The sequence below is a fragment of the Mytilus galloprovincialis genome, chromosome 5, assembly GCF_965363235.1.
Source record: "Mytilus galloprovincialis chromosome 5, xbMytGall1.hap1.1, whole genome shotgun sequence".
Taxonomy (NCBI): Eukaryota; Metazoa; Mollusca; class Bivalvia; order Mytilida; family Mytilidae; genus Mytilus; species Mytilus galloprovincialis.
In genome coordinates this window covers 20,815,206-20,842,441 of record NC_134842.1, presented here as the reverse complement: position 1 = coordinate 20,842,441, position 27,236 = coordinate 20,815,206, and the positions used below count along the sequence as shown (strand labels likewise).

General features: G+C 31.2%; 2 protein-coding genes across 3 annotated transcripts in view; one reads left to right on the top strand and one right to left on the bottom strand.

The window, feature by feature from the left end:
* Window positions 1–561: 561 nt before the first annotated feature.
* LOC143075374 (toll-like receptor 4) lies at window positions 562–5,127 on the bottom strand. The gene is made up of 2 exons (XM_076250766.1): window positions 5,028–5,127; window positions 562–2,769 (listed from the first exon to the last, which is right to left on the bottom strand). The coding sequence occupies exon 2, from the start codon at window positions 2,740–2,742 to the stop codon at window positions 655–657; it is 2,088 nt and encodes a 695-aa protein (XP_076106881.1). The 5' UTR covers window positions 2,743–2,769; window positions 5,028–5,127; the 3' UTR covers window positions 562–654.
* Window positions 5,128–8,557: 3,430 nt separating this feature from the next.
* LOC143075372 (stalled ribosome sensor GCN1-like) overlaps window positions 8,558–27,236 on the top strand; it is a 51,274-nt gene continuing 32,595 nt past the window's right edge. For both annotated transcript variants that reach the window (XM_076250765.1, XM_076250764.1), the window contains exons 1-18: window positions 8,558–8,615; window positions 8,704–8,806; window positions 12,163–12,361; window positions 12,634–12,742; window positions 13,117–13,215; window positions 13,744–13,878; window positions 14,208–14,276; window positions 16,405–16,513; window positions 17,000–17,074; window positions 17,983–18,111; window positions 19,066–19,218; window positions 19,924–20,021; window positions 20,619–20,694; window positions 21,441–21,593; window positions 21,980–22,072; window positions 22,719–22,794; window positions 23,755–23,914; window positions 24,430–24,610. In XM_076250765.1, coding sequence (XP_076106880.1) covers window positions 8,592–8,615; window positions 8,704–8,806; window positions 12,163–12,361; window positions 12,634–12,742; window positions 13,117–13,215; window positions 13,744–13,878; window positions 14,208–14,276; window positions 16,405–16,513; window positions 17,000–17,074; window positions 17,983–18,111; window positions 19,066–19,218; window positions 19,924–20,021; window positions 20,619–20,694; window positions 21,441–21,593; window positions 21,980–22,072; window positions 22,719–22,794; window positions 23,755–23,914; window positions 24,430–24,610 — 2,041 coding nt within the window. In that variant the 5' untranslated portion in view covers window positions 8,558–8,591. The remainder of the gene's footprint in view (window positions 8,616–8,703; window positions 8,807–12,162; window positions 12,362–12,633; window positions 12,743–13,116; window positions 13,216–13,743; window positions 13,879–14,207; window positions 14,277–16,404; window positions 16,514–16,999; window positions 17,075–17,982; window positions 18,112–19,065; window positions 19,219–19,923; window positions 20,022–20,618; window positions 20,695–21,440; window positions 21,594–21,979; window positions 22,073–22,718; window positions 22,795–23,754; window positions 23,915–24,429; window positions 24,611–27,236) is intronic.

Genomic DNA, 27,236 nt, shown 5'->3' with positions numbered 1-27,236 from the left:
AATATATCAATGAGACATTCAAACCCCGAAGTCGAAAAGATAAACACGTAAATATGACCAAGAAGAGACGTAAAATAGTGAAATTTATCTAAGGTCAACTTTGAGCCAGGAAGTGTGAGCTATATATAGTTTCTTAAAACTTGTTTTAATTTGTAATTCATAATTCAAAATCGAGTTATTAGCACTTTCAAGTGTACGCTTCTTCTCAGATTTTCAATCAAATACATATCACAGGTTTATATCAACAATATCTGGAACAAGTTCGAAGATCAGGGCTAATCACTTGTATTTTCAAGAGTTATAATTCATAAAAATAGTTATTCTATAGAAAATTGTATTGTAATGGCTTCCATTTATACACCTCTTGCTACATAATTATGAAATTTATATCGATTGTTTATATCAGCGATGTCTCGGTCAAGTTTGCAAACCAGTGGCAATCAACTATCTTTTTAAATTTATGTTCTTGGAAATACCAATAAAACGGAAATTTCCTTGGCAATCGCTCTAAAACCTTCATTTCTAGGAGATACTTAATTACTAAAAGTTTCAACAACGAAAACAAATAAAACTTTTAATAGATGCATTTTATGTATAAATATACAATATGTTGGTAAATCATCAGGCTCAACGTTTGATTAATTATCAAAATAATTATTGTACGTGACTTTTTATCTGATCCCAGAAAAGTTCCAAGGCATTTTCGTCTGCACTCCATGCAGCATAACTTGATAACTTTATCAAAGAGTATAAAGCTGAATTCATATTTTTAAAATGAATTTCTTCAAGCATAATTGGCAAGATAGACACAGTACCATCTTTTGATAACTTGGAACGAGCTACATTCAGCTGAAAAACACACCATTCATTTTGAGTAAAGTTATTTGAAAGTACTGGTACGACAGTTTTACTTAAATTCATGTTATCAACAATATTGTCAATAAACACTTTTCCTACTTCAAAATCCCTGTGAGGAATACAGAGCTTAACTCCTATTTCCTCTTCTAGTTTAGGTATGAGATTAGTTTTGACCCATTTGATGTCCTCGTAACAATATATAACGTAAGCACTATATTTAAAATCTTCTTCATTTATTTGCTGATAATAACGTGCTCGTGACCGAATTTTATAAATTTGGAATCGAATACGCCATCTGCAACAGTAGACGAGAATAGTAATGAATAAAAATAAACAAAAACTACTTCCAATGACAGTCGTGCTGATTAGTATGATGTTTCTACATTCGATCTCAGTTGGATTATAATCTATGAGTCTCGTACTACCTTCACATCTATAATTGTCATTTCCAATTATATCAACGTGGGTATTTTTCATCCAATTTCGAAACCACATAAGATCACAGGTACAAATGAAGTGATTATTTGTAAGATTTAATACACGGAGACTTTTAGTTATATAGGCTGGTAAAGATGAAGATTGTATCATCCCAATTTTATTGTTTTGTAAATGTAGTTCTGAAAGATTTGTTAACCCATGAAAAATAGAGTTACCGTCTTTCCATGGCAAAAGTATGTTATGGTCTATGTGTATTTCTTGTAAATCTGGAAAACGGTAAAAGAAGTTGCCTGGCAGAGTTGCCAAATTTAAAAATCGCAACCGTATCACTCTCAGCTTTTTTAATGGCGTGAACATATTTCTGATCTTTTCAAGTGTAAATTCTATAACGTTGTGAGACAGGTCTAGATCTTCGATATTTGGGCAGTATTTGAAAATATTTGCAGGATCAAATAGTCCGTGACTGATAGAACCTCGAAAAAAAAGGAATCCATTACATTTTGAAAATCTTAGATGTATGAGAGAAGAGCTGTTAAACGCAAGCGGGTCAATCTTTTTCATTTGTGTTGACAGTTTCCTCAGCATCAGCTCTTTCAAAGACGGAATATCAGAAAATGCATTATTTGGTATGCTTGGTACTGATATTCCGTTCAAAAATAGTCTTTCCAGTTTATTTAAACATCGAGTATGGTTTTTTAAATGCTTCAAAGTACCCAATTTAGTGTCAGATAGAAGTAATGTCTTTAACTTGTATAACTTCGCTTTACAAAAGTTTGGAACAAAATTGAAGTAGTTCCCTATTAAGTTTAAACGTGTTAGATTCGGAAGTCCAGACAATTGTAAATCATCAGTTATAGAATTCCATGAAATGTCTAGCTGTTGCAAGGAAGGAAGATTAGCGAACCATGTACCATTAAAGGGATGTAAGTAGCTATGACTCAATTCTATCCTGTTAATTTTGCTTCCGTTTAATCCGTCGAAAATACCAGACATATCATTAAGTGGACTCCAAAGCATATGGTTAAGTCTCAATTCGTTGATGCTTGACTTCGGTAAGCTATTCAGGCTTTCTCGAACATCTTCCAGGGTAGTACCATTGTTTCCAGATATATCCAACCGGACCAAGAATTTAAGATCTTGAAATGCATTTCTTTCAATAACTGTTATCCTATTTTTCTGTAGATTTAAATGAGTTATATTTAGACTTGATATATTTCTAAATGTTATTGCGGATATATTGTATAAATAATTATTGATGAACACAATATCGGTAATATATGTAGGAAATTTTGGTATATAGGTCAGTTTAACCGGCTTTCCTCTACATTCTCCGGTATGGCGACTGGTTTGGTTTCCATAAACGCATTTACAGTACTTTGGACACGACTCAGTATATATTTTGCCAATTTGAAAAATCGAAGTAATCAAAAATATGTTCCAAATCATTTATCAGGTTTTTATGCAATCATTCAACTGAAATATAAATATTAAATCATTTTATGTCAGTCAATTATAGGTTATTTTTTTTTATAGATTTACATAGTTTTACAGCAACTCGTACGCAAATTTATTTAACAATATCTTACTGTTGAAAGAAATACACGGCAAAAAACATACAGCAGAACGAATTAATTTTACTATGTAGACTGTATCGTGATTATGAACAGTGAAAAAGTGTTAATTGTGTATCAATGTCACGATCCAGCAAACTTCGGCAACAAACCCGAAAGTTAGAGGGGCATTATCTGTCAAAATTATTTTCACTGACTCAAAATTCTAACATATTAAAACGTATCAAATTAAACACTGAGGTGACCTCCAAAGACTGCCGACGCAATATAATACGATGTAAACACAAATATAGATATCAATAGATAACGAACTCGTATAATTGAGTTTTTGAAGGTCTGTTCGATTTCCTATTATACATGTAGGTTAGAAATATTTGTTACTCATGGTTTTTACCTGTATAAGAATTAGTTTTTGTGATCAACCACTCAATCAAAGGTTAACCATTCATTCAATTTTAATGTTGACATTCGTTTTCTTATGATAATTGCACACACCTAATTCATGTGTAACCCATCTCAAGTTAAGGATCAAAGCAAAGGTCACATGAATATGGATTCAATGACGTCGAATTACTCACTTGGAATCGAAAAATTCATCAGCGGTATAATTTTTTTTTTTAGCTTTCCTTGATAATAGTGAACCAAATTGGCTTTTGAAAGTGAAATACTTTTTCGCCAATTCACTTTCAAAGAATGGCGAACGTAGATACAAGTATCTTGTCTTGGGGAGGGATAAATCTTATTTTGTAAAAAATCAGTCTGATTAAAAAAAAATTCTCTGAAATTGACATTATAAAGATGCTTGATTTCTTGATTGACAACATATTTGTTAGGTTTGGGGGACATGTTTTTCAACCGACAGTCCGACTTCCAATGGGAACCAATTGTGCCCCTCTTCTTGCCGACTTGTTTCTTTATTATTATGAGGCTGACTTCATACAACAGGAACTTCTTAGGAAAAAAGATAAGAAGTTAGCATTATCCTTTAACTATACATTCCACTATATAGATGATGATCTCTTACTAAATAATACAAAATTTGGTGACTATGTTGAATGAATCCATCCCATCGAACTAGAGATAAAGGATACAACAGATATAGTTAAGTTTGTCTCATATCTAGACGTACATCTCGAAATTGACAATGAGGGTCGGCTGAAAACAAAACGTTACGACAAAAGAGATGAGTTCAGCTTCCCAATTGTGAACTTTCCATTTCTTTGTAGCAACATTTCAGCAGCACCTGCATACGGAGTATATATCTCCCAATTGATATGATATTCCCGGGCTTGTATTTCGTATTATGGTTTTCTTTATGAAGTTTTGCTGCTCACAAGGAGTTCCATATGTTGAACATGGTGAAGTTGAAATCATTCCTTCGTAAATTTTACGGACGCCCCCACGAGTTGGTTGATCGTTGTGGAATAACTGTTTCACAGATGATATGGGTTATGTTCCTTATGTGATCTTATGTCGTAACTGCAATACTCTTCTCTTTTTACGAATGTTACCTACCGAATTAGACTATTTACCGGATTTGTAATAACATAAGCAACACGATGGATGCCACATGTGGAGCAGGATCTCCTTACCCTTCTGGAGCACCTAAGATCACTCCCAGTTTTTGGTGGGGTTCGTGTAGCTTAGTCTTAAGTTTTAAGTTTTTTATGTTGTGTCTTCTGTACTGTTATTTGTCTGCTTGTCTTTATATTTTTAGCCATGACGTCGTCAGTTTATTTTCAATCTATGAGTTTGACTGTCCCTTTGGTATCTTTCGTCCCTCTTCCATTAATGATTGAACAAAAATATCATATTACATAGTTTTTAATCTCGTAGTTAATGCCCCTTTGATAGACTTACGCTCAACAATCATTGAATGAAATATTCTTTGTCGCTGATACGTTAAAGATTCGTAATAATTATAAAATACATGCATACATTACTACGTTTAGTAACTATATAGTATATGCATGCATTGGTTTAATAATGTCGGTAGAATTATAATTACAAGAAACTAGTGTAATATGACTTTTAAAGAAGAAACGTCGATCATTAACGCATGCAATTTTTTAAGTCCTTCAATGCTATTAAACAACGTCATTGTTGTTACATTTTGAATTATATTTGTTTTCGAAAATGATAATTGAACGAAAAACTTACTTGCCGGTATTATTCAGTTATTTTTTCAATAAACATTCGTCAACTTCACTTTTTGACGTGATTTTGATTTTAAATTAACCAAACCGGAAATAATTAGACGGTGATACAATTTCGAATATTCATTTCCTTTTCAATGAATTCACAATACTCCTTATCTGTGTCCGTGTTCATATTATATAAATTTATGACAGGTGATTTTGTCGCTGATGATTAGAATTTATTTATTATTCGTTTTAACGTTAAAAAAAAATGTATATTTAATTGCTAGTGTAATTCTTCAATTAAAGGACAATATAGCAATTAAAAAAAAAAAGAAAAGTACTTTAAGTAAACTATTGTCATTTAGTGTTGCATCTAATTAATTCTCTTTATATTTCTAGTTCCAATAACAGAAATATAAAATGATTTTTACAATCTTTTTCCTTGTTTTGTATAAACAAGTGCTTCGGCACTTTAGCATTTGCAGAGAATTAATTAGAACGTGACTTCATGTGAACAATAAAATATTCAAAAATATTTGTTAGAAAAATTTAATGAAAATATGTCTAAGTGTTGATGTTTAGATTAAACACTTTTATCTGTTTGTTAATGAGCTTCAATATGTCTGTATGTAATTATGAAGGCAGTCCTTTGTGATCTTGTCAATTTCACGTTCTCCTTCCTTGTAAGCTTTTTAGCAACACATACACAAATGACTGCTATTTGAATATTTTCATATAATTATTGATTACTTTAATTACTTCACATATTTACTACAGGTTCAAAACAGAGTGTCTGTATCCTTTTTCCATCCTCAAATTGTACTGTCTTTCCACTTGGCAAGGTTTCTTACCAATTGTTATTTACAGCAGAAAACGACAACTATGTGCAACTGTTAAAAACTGATTCGAAGTAAGGACTATAAAATTCATGAAAACCAGAGCACCAAATAAAACTTTAAAAATAATAATCTAGTCTAAAGTATTAACTTTGATATTGTACAGAAGATGTATGGACATCTATTGTCAGCATGTATTCTATGAAAGATAAACATAATACATGTATATATAATATGTATATTTGCAATTTTTGCAAAACTGATACACTCTGACGCAGAAGACTGAAACAAATGTTATGTGCAGCTCATGTCTCTTTCTTGTTTCAAATTAAAAAAAAAATACACCAAAAGCCAGGCACTGCTTTTGTAAGGCTTGTAAAGCATTTCGAGGTTGTTGAATGTTACTTTTTTTTTCATTTATCAAAACTAAGGGACCGTTCAATATTTATCAGATGGATGGGCCGGTGCATTCTTAATATTGATTCATTAAAAAAGTTAATACCCATCCTTTTAAATTCTGAAAAAAAGTCCTCGCCCATCTAAAAAAATCTATAAAAAAAGTCCTTGCCCCTCTAAAACTTAAACAATTAAAGTTTGCAAGTTTATGTCTTCAAATCAAAGAATAGACTTTGATGTTAATACAAAATTTAAATTGTGCTAGTTAATTCCATTTATATATAAATATTAATGTGTGTATCAGAACCATACATTTTATTGTTTTTTAAAACCAGTATGAATATACATGTATATATTTGATTTTATATTTGCAGCCTAAGATACAATATTGATTTAAATAAAGGAAATAATTTAAACTAAAGGACAATAACTCTTGGACTAGTAAAAATATTATCATATGCTGAATTACTAATTATTGTCTTAATAAAACAGCATGTTAAGTATAGTTCAAATACCAATGTCCCTTTATCTAATCTACTTTTCAAAAAAGAAATTATGTTTTTTTAAAGCAATTTAGGCAGACATATTATTGCTTTTGATGCACCCTTTTTCACCTATTAATTAATTCCGTAAATTTGACAGTAAAACTACTAAACAACCTGGCATTCTGTAAGATCAATATATAAATGAGATAGCTGTAGAGTTATTTGAAGATCTAAATTGATTTGAAAAAGTTATAAAAAAGTTTAAAGATGACTATCCAATGATTTAGCCTAAACTGAAAATTTAAGCTTTTTTAACCTTTTTATTAAATCCATTAGAATGACACCAATTCACCAAACTACCAAACAACCTGGTATTCTGTAAGATCAATATATAAATGAAATAGCTATAGAGTTTTATGAAAATCCATGTTGATTTGAAAAAGTTATAAAAAAAATTAAAGATGACTATCTGGATTTAGCCAAAACTGAAAACTTTAGCTTTTATTAAACCTATTTATTAAATCCATAGAATGACAGCAATTCACCAAACTACCAAACAACCTGACATTCTGTAAGATCAATATATAAATGAAATAATTGTAGAGTTTTATGAAAATGCCAGTTTATGTGAAAAAGTTACAAAAAAAATTAAAGATGACTAACTGGATTTAGCCAAGACTGAAAATTTTAGATTATTTTTTCCTATTTATTAAATTCATAGAATGACAGCAATTCACCAAACTACCAAACAACCTGACATTCTGTAAGATCAATATATAAATGAAAATCCAAGTTGATTTGAAAAAGTTATAAAAAAATTTAAAGATGACTATCTGGATTTGGCCTAAACTGAAAATTATTGTTGAGACCATGTCCCTTATGTTTTTTGTGCCTGCAAAAGGAATTTCCTACACACTGATAAAATTGATAGCAATTTTTTTCCAATAAAATTAGTTCTAGCCCATCCACTATATATATTAAAAAAAGTTCTCGCCCATCCAAATATTTCCACAAAAAAAGTGCTTGCCCCGCCCCATTTTGCACCGGCCCATCCATCTGATAAATATTGAACGGTCCCTAATAGGATATTTTTATGAAATTAATTAGAATGTCGATTTTTTTTTAATATGGGTTTGCATGCTTTGCTATAGCTAAATAAGTATTATATCTTCAAATTTTTAATACATAATTTTTACAGACTTCCTGTTAAAGAAAAAAAATACTGTATCAATTTCAATATGATTGCTTAAAAAATGTTTTAAAAAATTTATTTGCTGAAAGATTTCTGGTTCAAGTGTATGTTTCTATATTTTATAGTTCTATTCTTAATCTGTATACTTCTTAGTAATTTTATAATAAGACTGGTAAAATAGCATTAGAACCAAGGATTTGTATAGTATATACAAATCCTTGTTAGAACTCTATATAAATCGATATTTTTGTGTATTAAAGATCTTCAATGACTCTCAATATATCAGATGAAAGCATAGAATTTTGTTTCTTTGATGAAAGCATAGAATTTTGTTTCTTTGATGAAATCATATGATGTGCCATTCCAAATTAAAAGCTTTTATGACTGATCATGACTGTTTTTTGCCAGATTTCCATAGGTTTTCCGGATAATAATCCGATATTGTTTTTTTTTCTTATTTTTCGATTACACTTTTATGTCTTTAATTTAAAAGAGTTCCTTACACGATGTTATGAAAAAAATGATTTCCACAAAGAAACAAGATATAAATTGAAATATTTCCTGAAAAATAAGTCTTTACGACAACATTTACCCTAGAATCAACTTCCAACATCTTATCATATATTCAATTGACCACCGAATTTGCCGTACCGGGCATTGCACAACCATCCAGCATGGCGGAACATGCGGCGATTTCGGTAAATATATTAAACTAGCAAAACATTTATTTGATTCACAGTTATTGCATATTTGCCATCCAATAAATTATATTTTACTTTTTTGCAGAGTGCTGATATTTTAAAGAAGTTTGCTCAAAATGTGACAAATCCGAGCACTAAAGAGAGATTGGAGAGTCTGAATGATGTGGCACTATGTTCAAGCAAACAAGGTAATAAGTTAGGCATGTATTATGTGAAGTAGAAAGGAATTAACATTTATGTCATCCCATTTTCACATATGTTTATCTTGAAAACAATTCACCTTCATGATCCAGACATGTTTATGACATCCTCCCCCCTTTTCTACAGTCAGATGAGAGTATAATATCAAGTGATATGTTTACATTGGAGCTCAAGGGTTATTACAAGTTGATTTTGCATGTTTCAGGTCGCAAAGTTAGCAATTGTCCTGTTGTCACAGATGATATAAAGTTGTGCAGTCACAATCTTATGGTGTTTATATATCTCAACTTGCACAATTCGTGTATATGTGTATGTAACAGTAGGTTTTAGTGAGAGAAATTCATGTTTTACTGAAAAATTATTACTCCAGGGTTTTCGTTATCAAAAACTAGTCTAAACATTTACTAAATTATATCATCGGTACAAGGACATCATTCGTAAATATACATTTTAACTTAAAATGCAGACATCTCATACGTTCATGTATTTCACATTCAATCTTTTATGGTAATATTCTTTACAAAGCACAAAAGTGTCAGTATTCACCTCAAAAGTTAATAAAACCTTGAAACAGACTTCTTAAAAAGGGATATATTTACGATACTGTTGTCAGGTCGTTTCAGATTGCATGTTTTGTTTCAAAGATGGTTTCTTTGCTCTTAATTAAGTTCACCTCTACCAAATGTTATGTTACTTAAACAAAATGTTTCTCATAACAGTTCAAGTTTGAATTTCGATAGGGTCTATTTAACTGTTCTTGAGTTATGCCCCTGTACAAATGGAAAATTACTGAATTTTTCATGTCCCTTATCCAACTTTAAAATTGAGAAAGGAAATGGTGAATATGTCAAAGCGACAACCACCCGACCATAGAGCAAACAACAGCCGAAGGCAACCAATGGGTCTTCAATGTAGCGAGAATTCCCGCACCCGTAGGTGTCCTTCAGCTGGCCCCTAAAATATGCATAATAGTACAGTGATAATGGACGTCATACTAAACTCCGAATTATACACAAGAAACTAAAATTTAAAATCATACAAGACTAACAAAGGCCAGAGGCTCCTGACTTGGGACAGGCGCAAAATTGCGGCGGGGTTAAACATGTTTATGAGATCTCAACCCTCCCCCTATACCTCTAGCCAATGTAGAAAAGTAAAAGAATAACAATACGCACATTAAAATTCAGTTCAAGAGAAGTCCGAGTCTGATGTCAAAAGATGTAACAAAAGAAAATAAATAAAATGACAATAATACATAAATAACAACAGACTACTAGCAGTTAACTGACATGCCAGCTCCAGACCTCAATTAAACTGATTGAAAGATTATGTCTTCATCATATGAATATCAGGTACAATCCCTCCCGTTAGGGGTTTAGTATCATACTATCATAAAATATATGAGAAGAACATAACCCGTGTCATGCCAACAACTGTTTTCTTAGAAATAAATGTGTTTAGTTCCGATGCAAAGACCCTATCAGTGAATCAATGTTAAAGCCAAAATATGCAATCTTTAATGACCTGACAACAGTATCGTAACTATATCCCCTTTTAATAAGTCTATTTAAAGGTTTTGTTAGTTTCTGAGGAGAATACTGACATTTTTGTGCTTTATAAAGAATATTTCCATAAAATTTTGGATGTGAAATACCTGAACGTATAAGATGTCTGCATGTTGAGTTATATTTACGAATTATTTCCTTATACCGGTGATAAAATTTAGTAAATGTTTTGACCAGTTTGTGATATCGAAAACCCTGGTGTAATAATTTTTCAGTAATACATAAATTTCTCTCGCTAAAATCTAATACATTGTTACATACACGAGCGAATCGTACAAGTTGAGATATATAAACACCATAAGATGGTGACAAGGGAACGTCACCATCTAAAAATGGATAATTAACAATAGGAAATGAAAAATCTTCTCTTTTATCATAAATTTTTGTATTAAGCTTCCCGTTTATGATATAGATATCAAGATCGAGGAAAGGGCAGTGGTCATTGTTATCATTAGCTTTATTTAAAGTAAGTTCTACAGGATAAATTTCTTTAGTATACATACTGAAGTCGTCATTATTTAGAGCCAATATATCATCCAAATATCTAAAAGTATTGTTAAATTTTTGTATCAAATGTTGTTTTGATGGGTCTTTGCTAATTTTAGTCATAAATTGTAACTCATAACAATACAAAAACAGGTCCGCAATAAGTGGTGCACAGTTAGTCCCCATTGGAATTCCAATAACTTGACGATATACGGAATCTCCAAAGCGAACAAAAATGTTATCAAGTAAAAATTCAAGTGCATAAATAGTATCAAAGCATGTCCAATTGACATAGTTCTTTTGTTTATTGCTACTAAAAAATGATCTAAAAGAGTTTGAACATATGTACTCGCATTCCGACTTTTTAAATGCCCAGTTAATTAGGGATGTGAATTTTTTCTTAATAAGAATATGAGGCAAAGTGGTATATAGGGTAGAAAAATCAAAACTTTGAACAGATTCAAAATCACCAATATATGCATGCAATTTATCAAGTACTTCCAACGAGTTTTTGACACTCCAAAAGTAATTAATTCCACTATTTTCAAAGGCCTTATTTGAACAATTTATTATCAGGTTTTTTATTGTACCAAGTGTACTAGTAAGTAAAACAGACAATTTAGTAGTTGAACAATGGCTGGAAGATGAAATAAATCTATATTTGTAAGGTTTTTTGTGCAGCTTCGGAAGCCAGTAAGTTTGCCTCAACCAATTGTTATGTAACTTAAAAAAAATGTTTATCACTCCAGTTCAAGTTTGAATTTTGGTGGTGTCACTAAAACCATTCCAGAGTTTTGTCACTTCTCAAATGGTAAAAATGCTGAATTTTTGTTTCGGTTCTCCATATTTTGTCGCAAAGATGGTTTCTTCACTCTTAGATTAGTTCACCTCTACCAAATGTTATGTAACGTAAACAAAATGTTTATCATAACAGTTCAATTTTGACTTTTGGTGGTGTCACGTAAACAAATTCCAGAGTTATTCAAATGGAAAAATTGCTGATTTTTTTCATTTCTATTCCCCAACTTAAGTATACCACAACCATATGTTATGAAACTTATACACTAAACTAAGATCAAATACAAATTTGGGTAGCGTCACTGTCATGACTGTAATTGTTCCTAAGTTAAGTCGCTTTATAACTTTATATGATATGCAAGCAGGGGCATCATGGACACATTGCCCATTTATTTTTTATTTGACTGACCATCTTCATGCAATATATAGTTTCTTTCAAAAGTTAAAAACTAACAATTATTAGTAATTTTAAACTTGTTAAAATGTATTTTCAGATTTACCAGAGAATGCAGTTAAAGGAATTCTGAAATATCTTGTCCAGTCAGTTGGAGCATATCAAGATGCCAAGTCTAGGAGAGCTGTTCTGAAGATAATACAGATATTAACAAAGGCCTTTCCTGCAGTAGTTGTAAAGAATACAGCTATTGTTCTTAGTTCAAAGTCTTCTCTCCAGACTAATGTTGTAAATGCTAGGTATAAAATTTGTTTTATTGTCATCATACCACATCTTCTTGTTTATGTATGCAGTTTTTCTGGAATTCGCAATGATCATGATTTCATCTTGCATTTTTGTTCATTCTTCAAAATTCGCGATAATAAATGCATGCAATAATTTCTGAATTAACATGATTAACAGTATTTGTTTTCAGATGGAAGAAAAATTGTAAGAATATTATGTTGTTTGCAAACACTACATGCACATGTATTTGTTTTCTATATATATAAAGACAGTATTTTAATTGTAGTCACAGTTTGTCAGGAGAGTCCTTGTACGCTTTGGCATGGATCTGTGTTGTGTTGAAAGAAATATACCGAAACAAAGCTCAAGTACCATCAGATGACATTAAACAACTTGTACGTGGATATGTATAAGATAAAATAGTCAACTTGATTTGAAGTTCATTTGACTTTTTTGATTTATATTGTCAATGTTACATTAAAATGATCAACATTTTAAAGTTTCAAGTCAACTTAATTTGTGTCATTTCCATGGTTCTTTCGTTCACATTTAATGTTGTCAGTTCTTCAGTCTGTTATTTTTTTTTAAATTACCCTTTTCTGTAATTTGCTTACAGTGCCTTAAATTACGTAATTATATTTGTAGCTAAACTTTAAAAAAAATCCAGCATATTATTTGATCATATTAATTCTGCTTTGCAAGTTGGTTGTGTGGGGGATAATCATGAATTACCAAAATACACGTATAATTAGGAGACATTTGATTTTAGGTTTCAGTTCAGTGTGGATTTGTATATGGAGCTCTAGCAGCAGGAAATAAGTACATTAGTAAAGCTGTGTACAAAAAGATGGTTCATGTGTTCAAAAGTGTAAGTACATATAAAAGGATGAGGTAAGAGTGCAGATGAGACAACTCTCCATCGAAGTCACTATTTATAAAATTAAACCTTTATGTAGGTCAAAGTACGGTCTTCGACACATTTGTATGAGAACTGTATTTCTTTGTGAAATAAGATTTAAGGATGGGTATAATAAAATACATATAAAATTGAGAATTGAAATGGGAAATGTGTCAAAGAGACAATAGCACTCCGGAAGAGCATAAACCAACGGAAGGCCTCAATGGGTCTTCAACACAGCAAGAAAATCCCGCACCCAAAGGCAAGCTTCAGCTGGTAGTAGATATATTACAGAAGGAAGGCTCTTTAGTTCACATGTCTCTTATAAAATGATCTTTCTAATTTTAATGCTGAATTAGAGTTTCGACCCCAATTTCACAGTCCACTAAACATAGAAAATGATAGTGCAATTGGTGCATCCGTGTACTATGGACACATTCTTGTTTAGGATTTTTAAAATTAAGAACTTTTCACATAATTTATACTTATTTTATTCAGGGTGACAAGGTACCAGAAGAGTATGGACAGATGTTACAGAATGTTGAACCCTCTATGTTTGTTCTGTCTGCTGCCAGTGTACTCATGAAATATCTCTACAACAAGAGAAATCAGGACTTGATTACTAAGTTAAAGGTAAGCATTTGGGATGATATTTGATTGACAGTTAGCTGTTAAGTCAAGGTTGGTCATCTATGCTTACAAAATAAATAAAACCCACTTATGAATGACTGATTTAAAGTCTTGACTGGTAAATTAACTGGATTTCTGTTTCCACTGAATTTGAGTATAAAAACAATCTCTTTCTTTGTTTTATTGAAACCTTCTTGCCAGAAAACATGACAAAGTTCTTTTCAATTGTATATGACTAAATTTTTTACTTTTACCATTCAAATATGAACAGTTTGAACATATCTTTAGACTTTTTATAACATTAAGATTGTTACATTTTTATTGCATTGTAGGCTCCATTCTTGGAGATATTTGTGAAGCATTTACTTGGAAGTAGAACTAAGCCACAAATACAGTTACTTGTAAGTTACCTGATTTTTTCCCCCTTTTTAGCTCACCTGGCCTAAAAGGCCATGTGAGCTTTTCTCATCACTTGGCGTCCGCCGTCGTCGTCGTCTGTCGTCGTTAACAATTTTTCAAACATCTTCTCCTCTGAAACTACTGAATGGATTTGAATGAAACTTAAAATGATTGTTCCTTAGATTATCCTGCACAAAGTGTGTGCTTCGATTTTTGATCCGTCAAAAAACATGGCCGCCGTTACTTAAAATAGAACATAGGGGTCAAATGCAGTTTTTGGCTTATATCTCAAAAACGGAAGCATTTAGAGCAAATCTGACATGGGGTAAAAATGTTCATTAGGTCAAGATCTATCAGAAATTTTCAGATGAATCAAACAAACCATTGTTGGGTTGCTGCCACTTAATTGGTAATTTTAAGGAAATTTTGCAGTTTTTGGTCATTATCTTGAATATTATTATAGATGAAGATAAACTGTAAACAGCAAAAATGATCATCAAAGTAAGATCTACAAATAGGTTAATATGACCAAAATTGTCAATTGACCCCTTAAGGGGTAAATGTCCTTTAATGACAATTTTTCACAATTTGTTCATCATATTTGCTAACTTTAAAAAATCTTCTCCTCTGAAACTACTGAATGGATTTGGATGAAACTTAGCATGATAGTTCCTTAGATTATCCTGCACAAAGTGTGTGCTTGGATTTTTGATCCGTCAAAAAACATGGCCGCCCTTACTTTAAATAGAACATAGGGGTCAAATGCAGTTTTTGGCTTATATCTCAAAAACGAAAGCATTTAGAGCAAATCTGACATGGGGTAAAAATGTTCATTAGGTCAAGATCTATCAGCCCTCAAATTTGCAGACGAATCAAACAAACCATTGTTGGGTTGCTGCCACTTAATTGGTAATTTTAAGGAAATTTTGCAGTTTTTGGTCATTATCTTGAATATCATTATAGATAAAGATAAACTGTAAACAGCAAAAATGATCAGCAAAGTAAGATCTACAAATAGGTTAATATGACCAAAATTGTCAATTGACCCCTTAAGGGGTAAATGTCCTTTAATGACAATTTTTCACAATTTGTTCATCATATTTGCTAACTTTAAAAAATCTTCTCCTCTGAAACTACTGAATGGATTTGGATGAAACTTAGCATGATAGTTCCTTAGATTATCCTGCACAAAGTGTGTGCTTGGATTTTTGATCCGTCAAAAAACATGGCCGCCCTTACTTTAAATAGAACATAGGGGTAAGTTTTTGTGTTTTGGTCTGTTTTTCTTATACTATATGCAATAGGTCTACTAAAATTGGTGTATATAATGATTGTAAGGTGTACATGTCTAGCTGACAGGTGTCATCTAACCTTGACCTCATTTTCATAATTCAGTGGTCAAAGTTAACTTTTTTAGTTTTGGTCTATTTTTTTAATACTTTATGCATTAGGTCAACTATATTTGGTGTATGAAAATATTTTATGATCTATATGTCGGTTACGCAGGTTTTATTTGAACTTGACCTCATTTTCACAGTCCATTGCTAAGTTTTAAGTGTTTGTGTTTTGGTCTCATTTTCTTTATTTATAAACAGTAAGTCATATATATTTGTAATATTGAAGAATTGTTAGCTGTACATGTTTGCCTGGCATGGTTCAATATGTTCAATAAGGCATTGTTTACCAGGTGAGCGATTCAGGCTCTTGAGAGCCTCTTGTCTTCATATACTTCTGCACCAGAATGAATGTTCACATATAATTTGCCATCATTATTTGTTAAACCTAGAATGTGAAGATAAAAATTCAACTGGATAATAACTAGTGTGTCATATATCATGTATATATAAATATAACAGGTGGGAGGATCGTGAGGATAGTAATGACCTTTTTTATCTTCTTTCATTGTAATCATCTTTAAACTTTGTTAAACTACAACTCCTTCAAATGACTTTTGAGTAATTGATCCGAACTTCATGAACTTGCACAGCTTCTACAGAATAGGAAGTTCTACCGTTTTATTTTAATTTTTGATCTTATATTATTTGGAGACAGCAGACAACACACATCTTCCTTAGAAGCTTAAGACTCGCATATTTTGCAATGTTTATCAAAACCTTTTTTCTTTTATAGGTCAGTTGTAAGGATATTCTAAGACACTGTAGTCATGACGACATGAAAGGACAGATTTTACCAGCGGCACAGAAATCTATGTTGAGGAATCCAGAAGTCATATTAGAAAGTTTGTATATTTGTTTTAATAGTATCTCTTTATTATCTTATAAAAAAACAAGAATGTATAAAAATTGATTCAGAAAATAATATTTTTGATTGCATAAAATGTAATTTGCTAGTAATCAGTTTGATTTTTTTTTTTAAATTACTTGTTTGAAAACGCCTCCAAAAGGTCATTTCAAAGACTGATTTGATAGAGGTCCAAGATTATGACCAACTGAATAGAAAACAGTCGATATATATCATTTTGCAAGGTAATGTTTATCATATATCAGATAGAAATTGTACCTTCAGCCAGGAAGTAATTGAACAAAAAACACACATCCATTAAATAACCTATTTTGTGCTACATAGAACATGTAGAAATATAAGAATAGGCAAGAATATCTCTAAGGAAAGGCAAGCATGATATTTGATTGTGTATTTCTAGTTAGATAGATCATTTAGAAATTCTTAGTTATCTTGTTTATATATGATTGATTATACTTTATAGGTGTGGATTACCTGATGTCAGGGCTATCTCTAGATTTAGGTCAATATGTTACTGATCTGTCCAAGATTATTGGTTGTAAGTTGTTTATAAATAGATCTAGATCTTATATTAGTTAAACTTTCAGGGAATACATCTATTTTCATGGGTACCAAATTTCAAATTGTATTTTCTATGATATTTGGTTTTGTGGAATTGCCAAACTGTGCTTAAGTTCAATAAAATTGAGAATGGAAATGGGTAATGTGCCAAAGAGACAACAGCCCGACCATAGAAAAAAACAACAGCAGAAGGTCACCAACAGGTCTTCAATGTAGCGAAAAATTCCCGCACCCGGAGGTGTCCTTCAGCTGGCCCCTAAACAAATATATACTAGTTCAGTGATAATGAACGCCATACTAATTTCCAAATTGTACACAAGAAACTAAAATTAAAATAATACAAGACTAACAAAGGCCAGAGGCTCCTGACTTGGGACAGGCGCAAAAATGTGGCGGGGTTAAACATGTTTGTGAGATCTCAACCCTCCCCCTATACCTCTCAAGACAGCATCTAATTTACACTTTCATTGGATATTTAAGTTTGTAGTCTAATTAATGTTAACTATACCCACAGAAACTACAGACATATTTTGGTTCTCCACAAATACAATAAATGCATAGTGAACTTAAACATGTAAAGAGATTTACAGACCTAGCTATTGACTATATATTTGCAGCTGACATAATGTCTGATCACAAAAGTTTTATTAGATAATATGATTTGAAAAATTAGCATTTGAAGATAAAGGAAACAAGGTTTATGAGTTTAAGCGGTATAACATATAACATTAATTGTTTGAATTGTGGAGAAACACAATTTTAAATTAGTATAAATTTAATTTTACCAGATATGTTTGAAATGTAGAAGTTTTTTTTTTCTATTTCAGAAAGATAAGTATAAAGGACAAATGTTGATAATAACAGCAAAACCTTTTTCTTTTGCAGCACAATTTGGATCTAAGGAGGAGAATACCAGACAAGAGGCTGCACATGCATTTAAGAGCTTAGCTGAACAATGTAGTGATCACGAAGCAGTAGAAAAAATTGTTACACATTTGTTTGCTGTCTTGAATGGTAGGTTACCGTTGCTTGTTAGAAACTTATTTACAGAATCTTTGTGGAAATTGCAATAATGTTGAAAATTAATCTCATTTTAAAAATAAGCCTGAAACAGAAAACCATTAAACCAATCAAGATATTATAATAAGAAATATGTACTTCGTATTGTTATTATATAGAATGACATAGTTTTAAGGCAGTCGTATAATTTTTTGGTGTTCAAAAATAGTAAAATCACAAAAATACAGAACTTGGAGAAAAATTCAATATGGAAAGTCCGTAATGTAAAATAAAAAGCTCAAACACATCAACTAATGAATAACAAATGTTATATTCCTGACTCGGTACAGGCATTTTCTTATGTAGAAAATGGTGAATTGAACCTGATTTTATAGCTAGCTAAACCTCTCACTTGAATTTTTAAACATATTTATTTATAGTGGATTGGGAAACAAGTTATTGTAACTTATATTAATCCTTTCCCACTTTGCTGGTGCGAGTGCTGCCTTGTAGCAGCATTAGCCTGCTCTTTTTCCAAATCTACAAGGGTGTCTTTTGCGTGCAAGAGATATTGCTCTCTCTTAACACGGGTCATCAATTTATCGTCCCCTTCTGACGGACTATCATCATTCCCTAAGACCATCCTCACAAATGGTGTCAAGGTAGAGCCAAAAAGTTCAGTCCCTGAAATTTTCATCCCATAACGGGAATGGAACCAGGAACCTTTGTGTAGCTCACTTGTATGACAGACACATCAAATTCCATTATATTGACAAAGATGTAAAAACAAAACAAACAGACACTATACGTAAAATTGTCAAAAATACAGCAGTCAACATTGTGCTATAATCCTAATCACTTAAAAAACATACAAACATGAACAAAGAAGCACAAATGGCATACAGACAAAGCATATTAGTTAAAGACACATAGTGTGGTATTGATACACATTATATTCTTATGATGCAGGTTCAGAAGGAAAACTAAGCATGGCTGACCAGAGAATCAATGTTCTCCAAGCCATTGGTAATGTCAGCAAGAATGCAGTCAGTGGTGCTAATACTCTACAGAACCTGAGTACCAATGTATCAGAGAATTTTCTTACCTTACTTCAGGCAGAAGGTAGGTTAATGTATCATATATTCACTGCTGTTAAAACTGTAGATTCCTTAATTTTCTCCCAATACTTTCCTATGGATTTCATTGGATAGTTCATCAACTATATTGCTAGCCTGTCTACACTGAGAATTGTGGCAGGTACATTCAACTCTATTAATCTTGATTCACTAGGATTGGCTGTTTTTCTTTGGAAGGTTAGTGGTTCTCTCTTGGCACTCTGGATTCCTGTACCATTTAAAACTGACCACTACAATTTAGCAAAGGGTGTGAAAAATGTGTCAAACACCAACAAGCAATCAATCAATCCTATCGATTTCATTGGTAAAAGTAAATGACCTTTTCAAGTTCACACAGAAGTGACTTTTGAACTTAAATTGGAACAAACATAATAATTTTTTCTCTATTAAAGAAGAATATTCAAATTTGATTAATGACTAGCTACCAATGATTCATATGTTAGGATTTGGGTAATTTTTAATGTTTCATGCACAGTAGTACAGTAAAATTAGAGCACAAAAATAAATACAAGGGAAGTTTTTGATAGGGAAAATTTCAAAAGTTAGATTTATAAAACAAAATAACAATTACAAGCATTGACAAGTGTGAAATATTGTATGATATTTTATTTTCCTTTACTGTCCATGAAGGTACATTGGTCCATGGATTACAGATGTTATTAAATGTATGATGTTTTATTTTACTTTACAGTCCATGAAGGTACACTGGTCCATGCTCTACAGATGCTATCTCTATGGTGTACAAAGTTCTACACATGTGTACCAGATAAACTCATCCTGTGGTTTAAAGTTAGTACATGATACAGACAAAGTTTTTATAAAAATAAGAAGATGTGGTACGATTGTCTATGAGACAAATATCTACTGAGTCCAAAGGATGAGGATGTAACAATTATCAGTCATCAAATGGCATTCAGTAATGATCAAAATGTATGCAATATAGTATAAAAGCTATAAATAGTACAGGCAGGTAAAAATGTAAAAAATATTTCAAAAGAAAAACCAAACAGCATAAGTTAGTTTTAAAAAAATATATTGAAAATAGTCAGAAATAAAAATGGTGAACAGAACAGAGGTTAAGTACTAGTTGGTATTTGAACAGCTTTGATCATTTACTAAAAATGTTGAATTAGATATTCCTGTGTGCATTTATTATTGCTGTTGGGGAATATGAGATGAATATGTGAAATGAACTATTATGTAATGGCACCATAATTTAATTTGTGATATTTGATTTTTTCAATAAAAACATTGCAAAATTAAAAGCATTAATTCTACTCAAATTGTTTAAAAAAAATGATATCTTTCAAAATGAGCATTCATATCTGCATTTTTTGACAAAGTGTTAAATGCTTCATAAATATATGCTTCTTTTTTTTTTTACAGAAAGCATTATCCTTGAAGACATCAACATCAGCTGTGAGGAATGCCTATCTACAGTGTATGAATGCTGCTTTCCAAGGTAATCATATACAGACGAGATAATCCTCAACATTAAATAACAAATACTTTACAACTTTTCCAATATCAACACTGTATCAACACTTAATTCCATTATCATCATACAGTCAAGGTTCAAAATCTATAGAGTTATGAGAGAAAAATAACATACATTTGTTATTGTGGACAAAAAAATCAAAAAATTGTGATTAAATATGTATGTTACATGTTTCAAAGGGCCTGTATACATGATAGCATCATTCCTTATGTTATTACAGGAAAATATGCCTGTTAAAACTTAAGTGTGTCATTACAGGTTCTCTACATCATGTACATAACTTAAAAGTCTTGGCTCAGACATATATCATGCTTAATCACAGTGTATTTTAATTTATTTAAGAAATATCAAAGCATGTAATTACATTCTGTGTAGGCTTCCCAGTAATTCCTAAGTGTCTCATATAATAAGTTGCATGCCTTTAATAACTAAACCTTGCTATTACAGTAAAAGTTGACCCTTGCCTTGAAGAGATTTTGATTAGAGCTTTTCTAGATCTGGTGAAGGTAAACTCAGAAAATCGCTTCAGACAAAGCAAATTTATAAAGTGATATGCATTTTTTCATGTGAAAAACTAAGGATCACTGTATGACCTTCAACGATGATTATACAATAAGTTAATAAAGCTCCTGGGATGTCAAAATGTGGAAGAACTCAAAATGAAAAGTAAAAAATGTACTTTTTCACATTAAACTTGATTGTTTTTTTAGGAGATACAATTCCCCAGGCTGTAGATTTGATTCCAATGTTAATCCAGACTGTAACCAAGGCCAGTGGACAAGCTAACCAATCAAACATAGTAGCTGAAGGTGTAACAGCATCATGTTTGTTAGTCAAGCTCTCATTGGTGGATATTCAAGCTGGTAAATATTTTCATACTCTGGACAAAGCAAGATATTAGTTCTTTTCAATTTTCTTGTAATTTAAAGACATGATCCCTTGATAATCTTGGTGACTTTTCAATCTTGATTTTACTAAAGATACAAATAAACTTTATAAGTGTAAAAAAAAAATGTGTATTTAACAGTAGTATGCTTACCAAGTGATTTTATCAGGAAATGATTATGATGCTTTATTAAGGAATATTTCATTATAACTTAAAATATACTCATTGAACATTTGATTTGTCTTATTTCTTTATGTTTATATTTAATAGTTTAAGTATTCTCCATTATCAAATATTCATATTAAATTTGATTTAAATTAAATGATAAAGTTAATAGCTCTCTAAGATGTTGCTTTTTTTCAGAATCTAAAATGGGTCCATTTTGGAGCGTAGTGTTAGATGCACAAAAACAGCTGTTCATTAATGACAAATTCCTGTCTCAGGTTGGAGATGATGGTATGCTATTATTTAAAGAAGAAAAATATGTTTTAATTTTATTTTGTATTAAACAAAAGTTTATCCTAGAAAAAAATCGATGCTTGATTGGACCACATTTATTTTGTGTCAGAGACCTATATTGTGTCAAAAATTTGATCACAATCTTATTTCACATAGTATCAAGCTTGAATATTGTGTCTAAACTTGCCTCAATTGTTAAGGGTTTGACTTCTGCAATCCTATCAGGTTGCACTCAGCGAAACAATTTATTAATTGTTTTCAATAAATCTTAGTACTTTTAGAAAAGTCAATTCATGATTTTTATCTCTTATTTGTTTTCTATGAGTAAAAATGATAAATCACAATTATAGTATAATAATAGACTTTAAGTTAAAAGAAGGTAAGATTTGGTGCAAAATTGGCCTGCATAACAATACATGTGAATTTGAACACTGTTTCAGTCCCAATAGAATTTGGTATACAGGCGAAATTTGCTCACATATATTTCACATGAATTTCACACGAAATTCACGTAAAAAGTTTCGCAAGAGATTCTCCAACTAGCTTATAAATGAAATTCATGTGAAATTGGTGTGAATGAAATTTGCCTGTGTATACCAGGTTTGCTCTAATATTTTTAACTTGAGACAATTATGTATTTCAGTATTGATGAATGTTGTAACTTTGTCTGAGAGACTGATCTTGGAATACCCACAGAAAATGACAGAAAAAATATCAAAGTATGTTTATTATTGTTTGAGCTATTCCAGAAAATGTCAGAGAGGTGGTGGTTATGGATACTATAATACAACTTATTTTCGTAGATACTTATTTTACCTTTAGCCCTGTCTAATCCATTTTTACAGCAATTTAATTTCGTGATTTTCAAATATATTTAATGTAGGTAAGATCCAAGTTTTACATATTCACAGTGATTTATATTTGCGATTTTTTTTTCTTTTCTTGAAAGTCACTAAAATAAATCGCTTACAAAAATTAGTTGGTTTACAGTAAACTTTTCTACCCCATCACCCATATTATTCAAACTTGATATGTTAAAGAAGGTAACAGAATTGTTTGGGTTAAATAATAAATAAGTGTGCTGTCTTAAGTTATCTGTTGTTGAGGCTTCATTGCTTGGGTTACTGCTGTAAACCAACTTATTTTCAAAATTAATTCTTTTCACGGTTAGAGCTGTTCCCAAATGTATTTGTGGGGGGGGGGGGGGGGGTTTCGTCAGACTCTTTTTATTTGACCCTACCATGCATAAATGATAATTAGATGTTTCCTTTAAATGTTTTCTTAAAATAACCACCACCCATCAAATTTTAAATAAAGTTCCTTCCAATGATTGTATTATATAACACTGCCATATGGAAAGTATCTGTAATTTAAAAGTTATGCTCCACTTTTATTTCAGTGTAATGTACATAAATATTTTGAACATTTTTTTATTCTTCAAATTTAAAGACCTTGACTAAAAATTAGTTTTAAAAACAATCTTATGTTAGAATATCTTTTATTGTAGAAAATTAGAAAACAATTGTAATTGCAAAGATACTAAAATTGCTCTTTTGAGTAGATTTTATAGGGGGAAAAAATCTTTGAATTTATAGACCTTAATTTTAAGATTATTTTATTATATTTCTTGTGAACAGTAACTTTCAAAGGTTTCCTAACATACAAATCTTCTTTTTCAGACCATATTATGGAGCTATCATCTACTGTCTGACCCACAAATCACGATCGGTAAGACACCATACAGAATTAACAATCAAACGTCTGCTGTCTCTTCTGGGAGGAACTTCTATCTCATTGGCTCTCATATCAGAATGTGAAGAATTATTATCCAATCAAAAGGTAGGTCAAATTTATTTAGATTGAATGCAGTCTGTATTGATCTTGTTAAATAGAAACTACGAAGAATTACTTTAATATGAACTTCTAACCTGTTTGACATGATCTTTTGATATTCATTCAATACTCCAGCTGAAAATAGTCAACTCCATCTTCATAAATCATGTACGTGTAAATGAAAAAAAAGAAATTGGAAAAATTTTAGTCAAAAAGCTTGAGCTCATATTAAATATTTAGATTTCCACTATAATGTCTTAAAAGTTCTGGCATCTTCAACTTCGTACTTTATTTGGCCTTTTAAACTTTTTTGGATTCGAGCGTCACTGATGAGTCTTTCGTAGACGAAACGGGCGTCTGGCGTATACACTAAATTTAGTCCTGGTATCTATGATGAGTTTATTTCTAGCATTAAGAACTACTTTATTTTTTTATATTAATTTCTTTTTTGAACAATTGGGTGCTATCTTAACTCTACCCCAGAGGTAAAATTTCAGCTGTCTTATTTTGTTTTTTTTTAGTTCATAGAACCAGAATTATTTGATACAGAGAAAGAAAGCACTGTTGAACAACTGAAGTATATTAAACCAATCATACTAGCTAGAGCCATCATGACTGTTAGTTATGTGGAGAAGGCAGATGTAAAAGATGCAGAAGCTATAGCTAAGGCTTCTCTGGTCCCTGCACATCATCCATGTATAGGTAATAATTAATAGTATGAACAAAGTTTTTTCTAGGTACCAGTGCTATTCCATGTTTTGTATAGCATATCCTAAGATTTCAAATGTGAAATTTTTATTTCCCATTTCAAGACAGTATAAATGCTAGTCAAATTTTTCAGAAAAAGTTTATGTTAAAGTTTTCTAGTCTACCATTTACTGTAATTTCTAAAATGTTTCTGTGCCTTTATTGTGGAAATGTTGAAGGGACTAAATTGAAAATAATCATTGTGATTTCAGGTAACTCTACATACAGATATGTATCAGATATCATAATGCCAGTTTTTATACGACCGCAAAAATTTTAATTTTTTGGTCGTATATTGCTATCACGTTGGCGTCGTCGTCGTCCGAATACTTTTAGTTTTCGCACTCTAACTTTAGTAAAAGTGAATAGAAATCAATGAAATTTTAACACAAGGTTTATGACCACAAAAGGAAGGTTGGGATTGATTTTGGGAGTTTTGGTCCCAACATTTTAGGAATTAGGGGCCAAAAAGGGCCCAAATAAGCATTTTCTTGGTTTTCGCACTATAACTTTAGTTTAAGTGAATAGAAATCTATGAAATTTTGACACAAGGTTTATGACCACAAAAGGAAGGTTGGGATTGATTTTGGGAGTTTTGGTTCCAACAGTTTAGGAATTAAGGGCCAAAAAAGGGCCCAAATAAGCATTATTCTTGGTTTTCGCACAAATACTTTAGTATAAGTAAATAGAAATCAATGAAATTTTAACACAAGGTTTATGACGACAAAAGGAAGGTTGGGATTGATTTTTGGAGTTGAGGTCACAACAGTTTATGAATTAGGGGCCAAAAAGGGGCCCAAATAAGCATTATTTTTGGTTTTTGCACCATAACTTTAATATAAGTAAATAGAAATCTATGAAATTTAAACCCAAGGTTTATGACCATAAAAGGAAGGTTGGGTTTGATTTTGGGAGTTTTGGTCCTAACAGTTTAGGAATAAGGGGCCCAAAGGGTCCAAAATTGAACTTCGTGTGATTTCATCAAAAATTGAATAATTGGGGTTCTTTGATATGCCGAATCTAACTATGTATGTAGATTCTTAATTTTTGGTCCCGTTTTCAAATTGGTCTACATTAAGGTCCAAAGGGTCCAAAATTAAACTTAGTTTGATTTTAACAAAAATTGAATCCTTAGGGTTCTTTGATATGCTGAATTTAAAAATGTACTTAGATTTTTAATTATTGGCCTAGTTTTCAAGTTGGTCCAAATGGGGGTCCAAAATTAAACTTTGTTTGATTTCATCAAAAATTGAATAAATGAGTTCTTTGATATGCCAAATCTAACTGTGTATGTAGATTCTTAATTTTTGGTCCAGTTTTCAAATTGGTCTACATTAAGGTCCAAAGGGTCCAAAATTAAACTAAGTTTGATTTTAACAAAAATTAAATTTTTGGGCTTATTTGATATGCTTTATCTAAATATGTACTTGATTTTTGATTATGGGCCCAGTTTTCAAGTTGGTCCAATTCAGGATTCCATATCAAGTATTGTGCAATAGCAAGAAATTTTCAATTGCACAGTATTGCACAATAGCAAGAAATATCTAATTGCACAATATTGTGCAATAGCAATTAATTTTCAATTGGAGTTATCTTTCTTTGTATAGAATAGTAGTTGATAATATATGTTGGAAATTTGCCAGGCATGACTATGATGTCATTTTCTATTTTTATTTGCCAATAACTTTATGTAAATAACTTCATTGGAAATTTGCCAATATAAAATGTTGCTGATGAAGCTTTTTTTCCTTATCTTATCTAAAATGTTTTTAGATAATGTATGTTGGACATTTGCCAGACATGACTATGATGTCATTTTCTATTTTTATTTGCCAATAACTTTATGTAAATAACTTCATTGGAAATTTGCCAATATAAAATGTTGCTGATGAAGTTTTTTTTATTGTTTTATACAATAAACAATGTATATTCACTTTTACTACCAACCAATCTTTACCATTCAGTGATAACAAGCACTTTATTTTACATTTTAATATTTTATGATGTATTTAAAAGAGTAGTTATTGTTGCAAACTCCATTAGAAATTTGAATTGATATCAGTTTTGGAAAAAGGGAAACGGGGATGTGAAAAAAAGGGGGGGGGGTTAAATTTTTCTCATTTCAGATTTCATAAATAAAAAGAAAATTTCTTCAAACATTTTTTTGAGAGGATTAATATTCAACAGCATAGTGAATTGCTCAAAGGCAAAACAAAACTTTTAAGTTCATTAGACCACATTCATTCTGTGTCAGAAACCTATGCTGTGTCAACTATTTAATTTTAGATTTAAAAAGTTTGAAGAAGAAATCTTTAATTGATTTGTAAAATCTTGACATTTGTTTTGTGTAAAAAAAACCCATGTAATGTCAAAAATTTGATCACAATCCAAATTCAGAGCTGTATCACGCTTGAATGTTTTGTCCATACTTGCCCCAACTGGTCAGTGTTCGACCTCTGCGGTCGTATAAAGCTGCGCCCTGCGGAGCACCTGGTTATTATTACCAAAGTCATTCAGTTGCATTATTCACCTTAATAAAAACCTCCCAATAATTTCTTAATTCACAGAAGTTGTATTGTTT

What these genes read in the sequence shown, in the direction of transcription:
- LOC143075374 (XM_076250766.1), bottom strand. Translation starts at nt 2,742, where the DNA reads ATGATTTGGAACATATTTTTGATTACTTCGATTTTTCAAATTGGCAAA.